Genomic DNA, 15,747 nt, shown 5'->3' with positions numbered 1-15,747 from the left:
CTTCATGGCCACTCTGAAGTAGGTGTAATGTGGAACGATGCAACTGAGACCCCAGCAGCGGGGAGATGAAGGCAGGAGGAGCAAGAGTTCAAGGTGATGTTTGGTCCCGAGGCTACAGCAAAGCATGCTCAACAGGAGTCTGCTTGTAGGACACCCTGAGCACACCACCAACAAAACAGCACATGACCACAGTCCTGGGTGAAGAATGGAGCCGCACTGCAGGGTGGGAGTGTATACTCACTCCCAGTCTCACTCCAGTGACACACTGGCTTCAGGCCTCTATAGGCAGAGAGACCCAAGGCTGTTGGGGACCCTGGAGGGAGTCTCAGGCTGGAACCCTGAAACAGACGGGGGAGTGCTTCCTCACGCAAGCTGGCTGGTGAGATCTACCTGGAGCCCCTCTGTGAGTGATTACAGTGTGGCTGTCATGAATACAAGGGCAAACACCTTTGGTCCATTAGTTCAAAGTTTTCTGTTTCTGTGCTGTGTTTACAACAGAACAATGGTGCCAAACAAGACAACACACACCAGAGATACTGCAGCTCAGGTTTGCTAGGAACTCTGAAACCAGCCTCCACAGTCGAACCCAGTTTGAGACTTCTGGCTTGTCTCAGACAGAACTGCACATGCTGCAGTGTCCACTCAAACCATCCCATTCACATTAGGAAGCAACACCTGCCAGTGTGCAGTACCACCCACCCCGCAGCGGCTCTGGCAGCACAGGCAGCCTCAGCACTCAAACTGCACACTTCACACTGGGGGACAGGTAGCCCAGCAAATGGGCAGACACACATGCCAGGTCCACTGATTCCAAGGACAAGGAGGGGCCAATGGTAGAGACTTCAAATCCTCATCTAGTGAGTATCACCACTTTGCCTGCTGAAAGAAAAATAATTGGTCTGAAAGCTATAATTGTCGTCTGTTTAATATTCATGGCTGGGCTTGGAGGACAGCCCTGACACTCCCTCTCTGCAGTCCTTGTTAATGAAAACCAAACCATAGGAGGCGGCGTTAGCCCACCAATTAAAACAAAAGACACCAGAACCTTCCAAGGACTCCAGCCGAGGAGCATCCATCTGACGGGCAGGAAAACTCGCTGGAACGGAGAGGGAGGCACGCTCTGGTTGGTCCTATGCAAAGAGCTTTGAAGAACTCATTATAGCACTTGCAGATGGAGTGAGCGTAATGTTTGCGCCCTGCACGCTCCCTGGCAGCAGGCAGCACACATGAGCACACCACGGCTTTCTGTGTGCCGGGCTGGAAGGAAGTGAGAGCACTCTCTAATTGGGGGTCACACCTTGGGGCATGCTTCCTATTGGTTTGGACTCAACAGTCCTGCATGATAACCAGGCGGACTGTGGAGGCAAAGCTGGCAGTGTTCAGACTCTGGGTTGGCTTTTCTTCAGGAAGAATCCACACTTGGCTGCATTTCTATCCCAGAACTAAAGGTAAATGTACAGAAATGTAACATTATGACGACGTCTGTTGGGAAACCTGGTATTTTTAAAACGTTAGCACACTTCTGACCATGCTGTACCTGAGCTGTGGAGGAGGCTGCACCCAAGGACATGTGCAGAGCCCACACCTCACCCACAGCCCCGACAGCCTTCCAAGAATACTCAAGTTCACAGCAAGCAAAACACTTTGTGTCTGCAGGTAGACATGTCCGGTTCTGTCCAGCTGGTGTCTGCAGGTGGACATGCCCGGTTCTGTCCAGCTGGTGTCTGCAGGTGGACATGCCCGGTTCTGTCCAGCTGGTGTCTCCAGGTGGACATGTCCGGTTCTGTCCAGCTGGTGTCTCCAGGTGGACATGCCCGGTTCTGTCCAGCTGGTGTCTCCAGGTGGACATGCCCGGTTCTGTCCAGCTGGGCTAAGCTCCACACGCTATGCACTGAGCAGAGGCTCCTGTGGGGTGATCTTGAACTCTTAGCACCCAACTGCTCAGAGCCTCTACTAAAGCCCAACTCTGCGGCTCAGCCTGGGACACTGCTCAGGGCAGCCCTGCTGGAAGCGCGGCCGCTGGAAGCTGGTAGCTTGTGTTTCAAGTACACAAGCGAGCCCCAGCAAGCTGGGTCAGCAAGGGCAACACCTGCAGCAGCCTGGCGACCTGAGCTGCCCCCTAGAAGCTCGGTAAGATGTAAGGAGAGATCCAACTCCACAGCTGTCCGTGGAGCTCCCATGCACCCCCATCATCATGCATACACACAATACATTTAAAAATATTAAACTTAAGAATATTTCAGATAGTTTGCATACCTATGTTGCGTATTTTTGTCTTGTTTTTTTTAAAAGATTTTAGTTTTGATTGTGTGTCTGTGCATTTATGTACACATGCAGGTGCCTACAGAGGTCAGAGTGGGCATCTGATCTCCTGAGTTACAGGCAGTTGTGAGCACCTGATATGGCTGCTGAGAATGAGACTGAGGTCCTCTAGAAGGGCAGTGCATGCTCTGAAGAGCTGGGCCATCCTCCCAGCCCACTCCCACAGAACCTCACTGGACACTCCAGCCGTCCTGAGACTCGGGCCTCCACCTCAGGTGGTGACTCTCACAGCCAATCCCTCCACCCACAATGGCTGCTGAGCAGGGCTGGCTCTGGAAGGTAACTAACTACCCAGTTCATCCTAATAATCATCGCAGGAAGCTCAGCTTAGCTGGGGAAGACTGAGCGACAGGGCACAACTGGAACAGAACACACTCCATTTTTATGGTCGGTTCACACAAAGAAGGAAAGAACAATCTTGTTAACAAAGAGTACTGAGACAACTGAACACAAAGCTAGACTACACCTCACACTGTACCCAAATTACCTGACAGGGAGGTGATGCATTTCAAATATAAGAGATTAAATTATAAAAGTCCAGAAAACAGGTCAATAACCTTGGATTAGGAAACCATTTCTGATAAATAAATGTTAGCACAAGCAATGAAAGGAAAATCAAATAAATTACACTGGACCATCATGTAAAGCCTATGCATTAAAGTATACCTGTCAGGGGTGAGAATGCCCTGTGCTGTATACTATCAGCAGTGAGAACACCCTGTTTTGTAGAGTACAGAGTCAGTGGTGAGAATACCCTGTGCTGTACACTGTCAGCAGTGAGAACACCCTGTGCTGTACACTGTCAGCAGTGAGAACACCCTGTGCTGTAGAGTACAGTGTCAGCGGAGAGAACACCCTGTGCTGTACACTGTCAGCAGTGAGAACACCCTGTGCTGTAGAGTACAGTGTCAGCGGTGAGAATACCCTGTGCTGTACACTGTTAGCAGTGAGAATACCCTGCACTGTACAGTGTCAGTGGTGAGAATAACCTGTGCTGTACAGTGTCAGTGGTGAGAACACCCTGTGCTGTAGAGTACAGTGTCAGCGGTGAGAACACCCTGTGCTGTAGAGGTCAGTGTCAGCAGTGAGAACACCCTGTGCTGTAGAGTACAGTGTCAGCAGTGAGAACACCCCGTGCTGTAGAGTACAGTGTCAGTAGTGAGAGCACCCCGTGCTGTAGAGTACACTGTCAGTAGTGAGAGCACCCTGTGCTATAGAGTACACTGTCAGTAGTGAGAGCACCCTGTGCTGTAGAGTACAGTGCCAGCGGTGAGAACACCCTGTGCTGTAGAGTACAGTGTTAGGAGAATACCCTGTGTTGTACAGTACAGTGTCAGCAGTGGGAATACCCTTTACACAAGGGAAGGAAGACTTGCAGAGGACTCATCTGACAAGGGATTTGCACCAAGAAGCAAAAAACCTGATACAACTCAACAATAAAAACCTCAAATAAAAATAGGAATTGGGGGACTGGAAAGATGGCTCAGCAGTTAAGAGCACTGACTGCTCTTCTGAAGGTGCTGAATTCAAATCCCAGCAACGACATAGTGGCTCACGACCATCCGTAATGAGATCTGACTCCCTCTTCTGGGGTGTCTGAAGGCAGCTACAGTGTACTTACATATAATAAATAAATAAATCTTTAAAAAAAAAATAGAATTTAGAGTGGGGCAGTGGTAGGGGTGGGCACACCTTTAATCCTAGCAGCCAGAAGCAGAAGGAGCTGTGAGTTTGAGACCAACTTGTTGTATAGAGTGAGTTTCAGGACAGCTTAGCCCAGAGAGACAGACAAACAACAACCGTAAAGGACTTGGGAATGGGTGTGGGGGGCATGCCTATAACCCAGAACTCAGCAGCAGACACAGGGGATCACCCCAAATTCTTCACAGAAGGTCCTAGGCCAGTTGGCTACACAGTGAAACCATGTCTCACCCCTATATACCCAAAGTAGGGTTTGGATAGACACCTGTCCGTGGAATGTCCAGGATTGGGTCCGTAGGGCAGTGAGGATCAAAGAACAAGAAGACATCACAAACCAGTCGCCTGCTGAAAAGACTGAGGACTGCCCAGGGACTGAGGACAGGGCAGGCAGGATGAGCAGATACTCCAGAAGGGTGTGGCAATCACCACTGAAGCCAGCAACTCAACTCTTAGGTATCCACACCCGTAAGAAAAGGAAGATACGCAAAAAAGCTACACATGAATTACTATAATGGTCAAAACTACTAAGAGACTTAATTAAAGTACCCAGATGTCTGTCCACTAGCTTAGAGATGGGTGGATGCTGTCTGTCCAACGATGGGCATTATCCAGCCATAAGGAAAGGAGCAGTGTTCTGATACACACTAATAACCCTGAAAACATGAAACTATGTAGCAGTAAGTCATCTGAGGCCTCATGCTGACTGTGGACAGTGCTACTCCGAGTGCAGAGCCTGGGCAGACAGCAGTGACTGCTCATGGTGCATGGCTTCTGTCTGGGGAACTGTTCTGAAATTAACTGTGCAGCTGATGGGCCACAGAGCACGTGACCTCTACCTCAAGGAAGAGGTGCCAAAAATGAACTTTCGGTAGAGAGATGACTTTGTGGGTGAAGTGCTTGGCAGACAAGGATAAGGACCTGAGTTTGGGCTCACAAGGCCTAGGTAAAGCTGGACACAGTAGCACACATCTGTAATGCGGTGGCCATATGAGGAGATGAGAGGTGGAGACACAGACTCTCCCACAAGCTCCTGAACCAGTCTGCATACACAGCCAACATGAAGGAAACAAGGACTGACAGATGATGCTGTTCTGATCTTCACGTGTGTTCTGCAGCATGCACACACACACACACACACACACACACTTGATGTGTACACATAACACCCACACATGGATGTGTACACATACATCCCCTACCCCACCCCCTCAAGAAACAAATGAAATCTGGGAAGGGTGAGAATTGTTGGTCCAAGGAGTACCTTAGCATGCCAACAGCTCTCCTCAGTGACAACTGTCTCTGGCAGCTCATGAATATGCTCTGCTCTCCACCCTGGCTATCACTGACAAGGACACACAGTTTGAGAGCACACGGGGAGGGGTCTCACTGGACACCTCCCTGTTCCACTCACTGCCAGACATGGAGGCTCTGGCTGCAATTTGCTGCCCTTGCTCTGACTGCCAGCAAATCTAGAGATTTGATAAGATGAGATAAGAAAACCAAGCCCTACCTGCGACCGTAGTCACCCCTGATGGATGGACTGCAGTGGACCACCCCAGGGAAGTGGCCGCAACAAGAGGCTCCACACTGTCCCAGTGTTTCCTGTGGCCCTGCCCTGAACAGTGGTTCCCACAACACAACTGTAGGGTGGGGCAGGAGGCTGTAGCTGTTGGGCAGGCTGCCCTAGCAGGGGCTAGCCTGGGAATGTACAAGAACTTACCAATAGGGCTTACACGTGTTTCACTTCTTCCATAGAAACTCCACACTGGGGCTGGAGAGATGGCTCAGTGGTTAAGAGCACTGACTGCTCTTCCAAAGGTCCTGTGTTTAAATCCAGCACCCACATGGTGGCTCACAACCATCTGTAATGAGATCTGACTCCCTCTTCTGGTGTGTCTGAAAACAGCTACAGTGTACTGACATATAATAAATAAATAAATCTTAAAAAAAGGAAGAAAAAAAAAAAAAAGAAACTCCACACTGGAGAGGGAAGGATTGACAATCTAGACTTTTAGGTGAAGCAGGTGTTAGATTTTCTTCCAAAGGCTAACTGTAAGCCCTCACTGGAGACGCGAGCCCAGGCTGTAGCTTGGGTTTATTCTAAAGGGTGAGGGCATCCAGGCTCTAACTCTGAGAAGCACCGTCCCTGCCTGTCATCTACTGACTGATGCTGTGCTGGGAAACTAGGACTTCCCTGTTTTATTTAAAACTTTCAGTTCCACTACATTCTAATAAATCGATTTCTCAGAATTAAACTTGGGCTTCACACAGACCAGAGGGCCTTCTGAACTGGGCAGGTGGCGTCTTATCACATCATGGTATGTGAGGAGGGAGATACAATCTGAATTAAAAAGGCAGCTTTACCAGGAATACCTACACGTCCCGGATGACAGCTTTTGAGAGTCAGTTGACAGCGGCCGTGACATCCTGGAGCTCTCTGGGCTAAGGTCTTCACATACAAGGAGCTGCTCTGCTCTGGAGCAGGGCTCTGGCTTCCCGCCACAAAGGATGCTCACAATGCATATACGGCCTGGCCAGGGTCCACAGCTCCAGGCCTGTATGTGGAGGTCCCCGAGAGCCTGTGACATTTGCTCCACCAGTAAGCAGCTGAGCCTGTCTGCTCAGGTCACAGGCACTCATCACTTTCCCGGATCACACACTAGCTGCTTGCCGAGGTGGTGGTGGGGCACGCATGTGCATGGTAAATGTGTGTGTGTGTGCTGGGCTGGAGAGGTGGCTCAGCGGGTAAGAGCACCGACTGCTCTTCCAAAGGTCCTGAGTTCAAATCCCAGCAACCACATGGTGGCTCACAACCATCCGTAATGAGATCTGACGCCCTCTTCTGGTGTGTCTGAGGACAGCTACAGTGTATTTACATATAAATAAATCTTAAAAAAAAATTCTTTAAAAAAAAAAAATGTGTGTGTGTGCACCTGAGAGCAAGGGCATGTGCAGTCAGAGGTCAATGCCAGCTGCCCTCAGCTGCTCTCTACCTCATCATTTGAGACAGTTTGTCACCGAGCCCAGAGCTCCTTCACTGGCCTAGACCTCACTATGTAGACTAGCTTGGCTTTGAACCTACAGAGATCCGCCTGCCTCTGCCTCCCAAGTGCTGAGATTAAAGGTGTGAATCAAAGTGTCTGGCATGTCTCATTTTTAAACATGGGTTCTGGGATCTACCTGTAGGTCATGTTTGCCCAGCAGTCATTTACTGACTGAGCCATCTCTCCAACTGTTAGCACTCCAAACTCAGAGCTCCATTTGCCAGCCCCATTCTGCGTCTCAGGCGCCCCTGTGAGCCAGAGACTGAGTGCCTGTTCCTTGGGCTCTTTTTCTGTAGGTGGGGGTGGGGCTGGTGGTAAGGTTCAGGGGTTGGAAATGCTGTGTGATCCAACAGTGATTTCTGCAAGCTGCTGCTCTATTGGGACAGAGTTTTGGGACTTGGCACAAAGAAACGCCTGCCTCAGAGCTGATACCCACAGCCGAGCCGCCCGGCACCTGCAGCCCGGGCCGGGCCCAGGGGAGGGGTGCCAGCAGCCTTGGCGCCCATCCAGTCTACCTCTTTCTGGGGCACTGGAATAGACACAGCAGGTAACTTGCCAAAAAGCAGAGAGAAAGCAAAGGAGAAGACAGGACAAGGGGGAGGAAACTAAAATCTGGACCGGAAGGGTCTTTCAACACTTTAATCCTGCAGTGAGAAAGGCTGGCACGGGCCTGTGTGCTAGGGAAATGACTCCCTCAGCCAACGCGTTAAAGAGAAGGCTGCTAATCAGCTAAATACAAACTGGAATCTGTTCCCATCAAGTCTCTTTCCTATCACCAGAGGGACACGCAGCACTCTGAAATACAGTCTTGGCCTCTCTTGGCAGACGGCCCTATTGTGATGAACAGGGCCGTCCCTTAGGTTATTGTGTTTAATGCTGGAGCGTGAGCTTTGCAGGACCAAATAAATTCTGCGGCAGGGACAGAAGATGCTCCAAGCGGCCTCTGCATCAGCCACCAACTGCCTGCAGGAGAGCGGCCCTGTGGTACTTCAGAAGCCGAGAGGATGTGCAGCAGGTCCAACTATTACCTAATGCAGGGCTGTGCTCCATGTCCAAAGGACGGCACTGGGCTTGCGGGCAAGGCTGGAGCACGAGGCACTCGCGGCTCGGGCCTAGAGGATGGGCGCTTCGGCCCTGACCTACCTCCTGTCCATGTTGCCGCTGACCATGAGGTTGGGAGGGCTGTCCCGGAGGTTGACACAGGTGAAGTCTCCAAGTGCGTTGCCGAGCTTCGAGAGGCAGCGCTCTGCTTCCAAGCTGTACACCAGGATCTGCAGAGAAGGAAGCACAGGGTGTCCGTCCCGTACATCAGGGGACATTATCCACTTCCACTGTGCCACCCTGAGGAGTGAGTGCGCTTCCCTCTGTCCCCAGAAGACACTTTGCTGCCCTATGGCTTGGGCACTTGCAGGCCACTGAGATTTGAGGGACATGGCCAGTCAAGTGACAAAAAAACCAAGAGGGGGAAAGCAGAGTTCCTGGGCAAAAGCAGGCGACAGGCAGATGAGCAGCCAGCCAGCCAGCCAGCTTTCCCCACACAGCTAGCTCAGCAGAAGCCTAGCCACACAGATGTCTTCCGGGTTGCTTGTTGGCTGTTTTGTTTTAAGGACTGGAAGCAACAAGTCACGGCTTGTGCTCTGGGGTTAGCTGAAGAGCGTCCAGGAGCTAAGGGATGCCGTACTGCAGACACTAGGACATGGGGCTCACACGGAGCCACGCTCCAATGACGCTTTCTCCCCACTCTCCCCTCCAGGGCTGGGAATTTGGTTCTGGGTGCCAAAGCAGAGAACAGATGCCACAGGCTCCAGACGCTGTCACCCTCCTGGACGGTTGTGTCTCTTCCTCAGCAATGGAGAATGAAGGATAGATACATACACACCGCCTGGAGCCAGGCCATGAGTTAGAGTTTGGGTTTTGGTTTTTTGTTTTTTGAGACAGGGTTTCACTGTGTAGCCCTGGCTGTCCTGGAATTGGCTCTGTAGACCAGGCTGGCCTCAAACTAAAAAATCCACCTGCCTCTGCTTCCCAGATGCTGGGATTAAAGGCGTGTGCCGCCCGCCGCCGCCCCGCCGCCACCACTACCACCACCACCACCACCCGGCTCCAGTTAGTTTTTTAATGAAAGACATTTCTAGCTCAACTGGGCAGCATTCAGTGAACAGTGCACAGGCCTTCCCACTCCATTTCCTCTGACTTCTGCTGAGCCACGGTGAGTACTCAGGGTTTGCACTCAGGGTGGCACTCCAGCAGAGGATGTGCTCCTCTGGTTAACCCAGACACTTAGCATTACGAGTGGAAATTTTTTTTTTTTTTTGATTTAGTTTTTTTGAGACAAGGTTTCTCTTATATAGCCCTGGCTGTCCTGGAACTCACTTTATAGACCAGGCTGGCCTCGAACTCAGAAATCTGCCTGCCTCTGCCTCCCAGAATGCTGGGATTACAGGCGTGCGCCACCACCACCCGGCTATGAGTGGAGATTCTTGTGTTGGTCCTGAGAAATTCCTAACATCATCTCCAGTGTGGGACCATCAACCTCATGGTGGCACACATTCTAACACCTGAACCTTCTAGAGTCTGTGGGATTCTGACACCATAGGCAGGGTAATTAACTACTGTCGAAAGACAGCGGCAGAATCCACACCACCACCAATGCCTAATCCACAATCAAGATGCAGGGAACAAGAAAAGTTCCAGACAGAGAGGTGAGTGTGCTTGTTTAATTAATCTCTCAATATCTCTTTCTCCATTAATTCATTCGTTCATTCATTCATTTATTCATTCATTTATTTATAAAAACAGGGTCTCACTGGGTACTCCTGGCTATCCTGGGACTTAGTGTATAGATCAGGCTGGCCTCCAATTCAGAGATCCACCTGCCTCTGCCTCCTGAGTACTGGGATTAAAGGTGTACGCCATGCCTGGCTCCTGACAAGAATGTTTTAAACAATTTAAAAATAAGAAGATGGTGCTGTTTCCAATACAGACATGATCAACTCCATCTCCAGTAGCTGAGCTGGACATTATCACAAGTGGCTTCTGGAAAGGAAGAACAGTGAAAACAGCCACTGGATGGTGTGTTTGGACAATGTTCCCAGCACTAAGCTGCAGCTCTGAGGTAAGACGTTCCAGGCGAGGCCCTGCTCTGTGCATGCATGGAAATGCCCTGGCAGCCTAGACAGGTACAGCTTCTGTGTTACAAATTTAAGAGATCTATTAATTTTCTGAAAATGAAATCATTTTGGACCTGATTATCATCACAGAGATTTCCAAATTTCGGACTGACAATTTTGTTTCTGCAGTGCATCAGCGTGTGCAGCAGGAAGGCGGGCCTTCAGCGGCAGAGGGCGAGGCACAAGAACGAGGCTCACACAAGCCAGCAGCAGCCTCCACTTTCTTTTAGTTCCTATTTGACAAGTGGATGAATAATCTCTGAGTGATGCGGAGAGATAATCCCTGCTAAAAAGACTCTGCAAATTCATCATGAAGACATCCAAGTCAGCAGTCAAGTAGTTCTAAAGTGCTCAATAATTCAACAGATCAGAACTATCCAAAGAGAACCTTTACCATTGCGTTTAGTTAAAGACCACAGAGATTGGAAAACACATTCCCATCTCCAAGGCAGGCCTTCCACGCTACAAGTCCCCTAACGACCTTTACCATGGCTGCCCCTCCCTCCCACACTCTCTCTCTTTTAATAAGGTTGAGCAAATGGGACTTCATTTGATCTGATTGCCACAGCCTAGTGACATCAATTATTCATGTCACACTCCCTCTTGTTAAGACTGTGCATTAGACTAATTTTTCTCTTTATTGCCCTGGTTGGGTGAGTCTTAACCCATGACCACTTGAGTTGTTCTCAGAGGTGTTCAGAGATGCTTGAGAGAAGGGGAACTCCCCCAGCTACAATGTGGGAGCAGGTGCTCTGCACTAATGTGGCCGCCGAGTCGATAGATTAGCCGAGCATCAAATGCAGGTTCAGCAGTGTTAGCAGCAACCACAGCGCAAGCAGACATGCGCTGCCATCCGCTGAGTCTCCAGGACATCTGCAGGCGACGCGCTGCGAGCTCTCACTCTCCCTTCTGTGGTGCAGCTGGATCTGTGGGACCCTCTGGGAGTGAGAGCCGCATCGTCCTAAGGAACCAGGCAGCAAGTTTTCTCTTTCTGTTTATTTCCCCCTCAGTAAAATTAAGTTGTTTCTGATAAAACACAGCTTTAGAATCCTAGCTTTCAACTATCCTGAGTACTCTCAAGTCTACTTTTTTTTTTTTTTTTTTGTATTTTCGAGACAGGGTTTCTCTGTATAGCCTTGACTGTCCTGGAACTCACTCTGTAGACCAGGCTGGCCTTAAACTCAAAAATCCACCTGCCTCTGCCTCCCAAGTGCTGGGATTAAAGGCGTGCACTAACACTGCCCCGTTCAAGTCTACTTTTAAAGGCATGTTTTAAATATATATAATGCCTCTTATAGTAAGTTTTAACAATAAAATATGCAACAGAAGAATGTGGTGGCCCACTGCAGCCCCTCTCCGGGAACAAGCCACCCTGGGCAGCCTGGTGATAAATGCATAGGTTTTTAAAGGCCTGTCTCTCTTGCTCTGCACATGCACAGGTCATCTCTATGTGACACTGGTAGTCTACAGATGTGTCTCTACTACAAGGCACTCTGGGTATTTTGAATGGCTAGGAGAGCTTCCATGATGAATACATTAATTCTGTTCTGATAAATAAGTTGTTTCTGGTTTTTGATAAATCAACAGCCGGGTGACAAACATTTACAAATCTTCTGTGTAGCAGGCACCGGAGTGAACGGGTGTGGCAGCCGCCACACACTGCCAGATGAAAGTCCTATCTGTGCTAGCTGCTGCTGGCCTAGCTGGCCCATTCTTCCCACGTAGGACCTGCCTCTTCTGGGATCACAGAGCCACAGTAATGCTGTATCCTAGCAGCTAATGTCTCAAACAGGAGGAGGGCTGTTGTACTGGTCATAGGATTAGGAAGGAGATAGCCACAGGTCCAATGTCTGGAAAGCATCAGCGACTACTCTAGGTGGAGAGGCCAGCATCTTGTACCTGTGCCAGGTCTGCTGAGGGTACGTAGAGGTTATGGCTTTCCAGACAAATCGTGATGGAAGGGCCGGAGGGTGGCTACTACCGTCACAGTGGGGTCCCCTGAAAGCTTGCCACCCCATCTCCTTCTCCACTCTGAGAAATCAGGATTCAGTACAGGAAGTTCTTCTAACCTGGGACTGACATGGCCCATCTATAAGCATGAACCACCACAAACAGAGATGCCTCCAAGAGCTTTGCCGACAGAACTGTGGCTGTGTTCTGATAAACAAGGAGCACAACTCTGACTTTAATTTTACCAAAACTCCAGAGAGCGGCTGGCTTGCTTCCCTGGAGCCTCAGGCTGCCACGGCAGCGTGGTCAGCAGTGAAGATGCCTCTCCCCCACAGCAGTAGCATTAGAAGGACCTTTTGGATCAAAGAGAATCTGCCTGCTTCCCTTTAAACAAGAGGTGTGTGGAAAAGGGATGCATTGCAGAGACACAGAGGGAAGGCCTGAGCCACAGACTGCGGGCAGCTTACCCCTCGCCTCCCATCACTACCAAGCACACTTTACTGTGGGGGGAAAGGCACTGCAGAAGCCAGCTCTGAGCAGTGCAAGCCAGCCTCTTCGCTCTGCATCTGTACCCAGTCAGGTGTGCTGTGCTCCCTCCACCACCACACACCACACATCACAGACGCATGCTGCATCTGGTGTCCCCAAGTACCACCCTGAACTGTGTCATTTGCTTGCATCTCTCAAACACTGAGAGGAAAACAGTCCCAAATCTGTCTGGAATGCCAGCTGCAGCTTTCTTTCTTTCTTTCTTTCTTTCTTTCTTTCTTTCTTTCTTTCTTTCTTTCTTTCTCTCTCTCTCTCTCTCTCTCTCTCTCTCTCTCTCTCTCTCTCCCTCCCTCCCTCCCTCCCTCCCTCCCTCCCTCCCTCCTCCTCCTTTTCTTTCTTTCTTTCTTTCTTTCTTTCTTTCTTTCTTTCTTTCTTTCTTTCTTTCTTTCTTTCTTTCTTTCTCTTTTTTTGGTTTTTTTGAGACAGGGTTTCTCTGTGTAGCCCTGGCTGTTCTGGATCTCACTCTGTAGACCAGGCTAGCCTCAAACTCAGAAATCCACCTGCCTCTGCCTCCCAGAGTGCTGGGATTACAGGTGTGTGCCACCACCGCCCAGCTCAGCTGCAGCTTTCTTACCCTGCACATACACAGTGCAGTGCTTACTTGACTGGGGGGGAGGGTGTTGGGGGGACCCTATATGGTTCCTGGAGCAGAAATGCTGCTGCCCCACCTTGGATGCAGTGCTCAGCATGACCAGCAGGTACCAGATACCATGGTCCTTATGTGGGCCTGCATCTGGCTAGGTGCATGCTTTTTTTAGTTACTGATAACTGGTTCAGACTAGGGACCGAGCAAACCTAGAATTCACTCCAGTTTGGGCCTTTCCTGACTGCTTAACTCTTCCTTCCACTCCCAGGTGACCTGAAGTTTACATGCGAACTGCTTCATCCTGCCTAGACAGAAGCCCCAACGTACACCAATCCTATGGGCTCTCTTGCTGTCTGATGAGGTGCAGACCGGTATGCTTGGTAGAAAGCTTCTCAAAGGGCAACTCAAGTCGGCTCCCAAACGGCCCTTTGCACATTCTATTCACCACTACGGTGAATTTTGGGCTCCACAGGAGCCAAAAATGAAGAGAGCATTGAGATTACAAAGGAGTCTAGGAGCTTGGCTAGGGGCTGCTCTGGGGACCCCGACCATGTCAGGTGGGGACCCAGAGTTTGTCAGCGCAGAGGACATCACAACTGAGATCTTTGCATAAAACTGGGCCTTAGATAGCTGGTGGGGTGAAGGTGAGACCTTGCCCTGGTGCAGCTCAGCTCAGCTCAGAAACACACCACCTGGAGCCCCCAGACCTCTGTGGTACCTGAAAATCAATACCAGCTGTGGATCCACTCACAATAAAGGATGGCTTCTGTACCCAGAAAAAAGCAGGGACGGGTTTCTGAAGCAGTGACAGTTTCAGGTTAAGGACAGAGTCTGCTCTGTTCAGTTTGGGGGTCGGCATGTGCAGTTACCTACTGTATGGCAGAGCAGACAGCAGCAAACTGAGTACAATTGAGAAAGTAAACTCAGAATTTCTAGGATTCACAGCAGATGGATGAGCTAAGCAAGGACTGAGGGCAATCCAGGGAGACCCATGAGCCAGAAGCTAGATCTGAGCAGTCCCTCAGAACACACTGCAGACATGCAGATGGGACTAAGGCCGGATTACTACGTTGGTCCAACACTCATCTAACCTGAGCTCCACAGAGCGAACAGAGAAGCTTCCAACAGGCACTGCCTGAGTGTTTGCTATGGCTGAAATGAATCATCAGAAATCCCCAACAGGAGAAGTGAAACCAAATCCATACAGAGATGCTGGTGTGAAAGCACGGAACAGTAGATCCAAGTGCTGATCTTTGAGGTTCCGCCCTTTGTTCTTGACACAGCTCTGTTGGCCCCAGGCTCGCTCAGAGCTGGAGAACTGGACATTCCAACAGCAAAGAGAGAGTTCTCAGAGGATGAGCAGTCACAGCCATAGCTACCTTTGCACAGTGTCAATGGATGTCAAAACCGGCAGTATCTTTAAGAGACCAAGCAAACACTGTCAACATAGAACCATAGCAATCTAGCCAGGTTGGTCTTCAAGAGAGCCAGCAAACTGAGGACATTTCAGGTAGAAAGGCGGCCTGGGCCTCGCTGACTAAGTAAGCCAAAATCTGAGTGGTTGGGAGAAGTGACAAGTTAACTGCAGAGAAAGAACAACACTGGCTGCACACAGCGAGGCATCAACAGAACAACTCCGACCCTTGTTCCAGTGCAGTGCCAGAAGGGAAGGAATGTCCCAGAACCAGCAGCCACCAGCCGTACGGGGTGGACATGGGCCGCCTTCTCTGGATTCCAGAGCAGCAACAGGCTGTGCGCCAGATGAAGCAGATGGGTTGTGCAGCCCACACTCTGTCTGACCATGGTCACGAGCGACGCTATCTTAGAAGACAGGCTTTGAGTGTGAACATGAACACACGTCTGCTGTCCACCCCACTGTTCTGCTGCATGGTACAGCTCTGCAAAGATGGCCACCAACACTCATTTTAGTAAATAGAAAAGACAGTAAGGGAAAGGCTAAGCAGCCTGGTAATAACTGATACATTTCACCACAAAGCAAGGTAAGCACGCTGCTTCACACACAAGGCTGAGTGAATGGCCCAGGGAATTTACAGATGAGCTCAGATTTAAATAAAAAGGATGAGGAAGATGGACAACTGGGGAGGGCAGGGAGGCTGGGGAAAAAGTAAATCACATACAAAACAGCCGACAAAAAATAAAAAAGCAGTTAATATACATGAATAATGGATGTGTGATTTAAAAGCAGTTTACTCTGATATGATGTAATTTTTGACAACCAGCCAGAGAGACGATTTTAAGTCCTCGCCAGAGATAAGTCATAGTGTGAGGCCTGGCGCAGCCATGTCTGTGAACACGTGGAGAAGGCCTTTCACCACTGTCTCAGAGGTGACTTAACTGTTGGCAAACAGAAGCTGCCTCTCAGGTGCCTGAGCAGCACCCTGCATGAGGCAGCGCTTGAAGAGAT

General features: G+C 50.0%; 1 protein-coding gene across 1 annotated transcript in view; it reads right to left on the bottom strand.

The window, feature by feature from the left end:
• Fbxw8 (F-box and WD repeat domain containing 8) overlaps positions 1-15,747 on the bottom strand; it is a 92,253-nt gene that overhangs the window by 6,614 nt on the left and 69,892 nt on the right. The window contains exon 8 of the mRNA XM_052167690.1: positions 8,211-8,338. Coding sequence (XP_052023650.1) covers positions 8,211-8,338 — 128 coding nt within the window. The remainder of the gene's footprint in view (positions 1-8,210; positions 8,339-15,747) is intronic.

This window comes from Apodemus sylvaticus, chromosome 22, assembly GCF_947179515.1.
Source record: "Apodemus sylvaticus chromosome 22, mApoSyl1.1, whole genome shotgun sequence".
Lineage (NCBI taxonomy): Eukaryota > Metazoa > Chordata > Mammalia > Rodentia > Muridae > Apodemus > Apodemus sylvaticus.
Note: the sequence above shows the minus strand (reverse complement) of the source record. Positions and strands in the feature narration are given on the sequence as shown.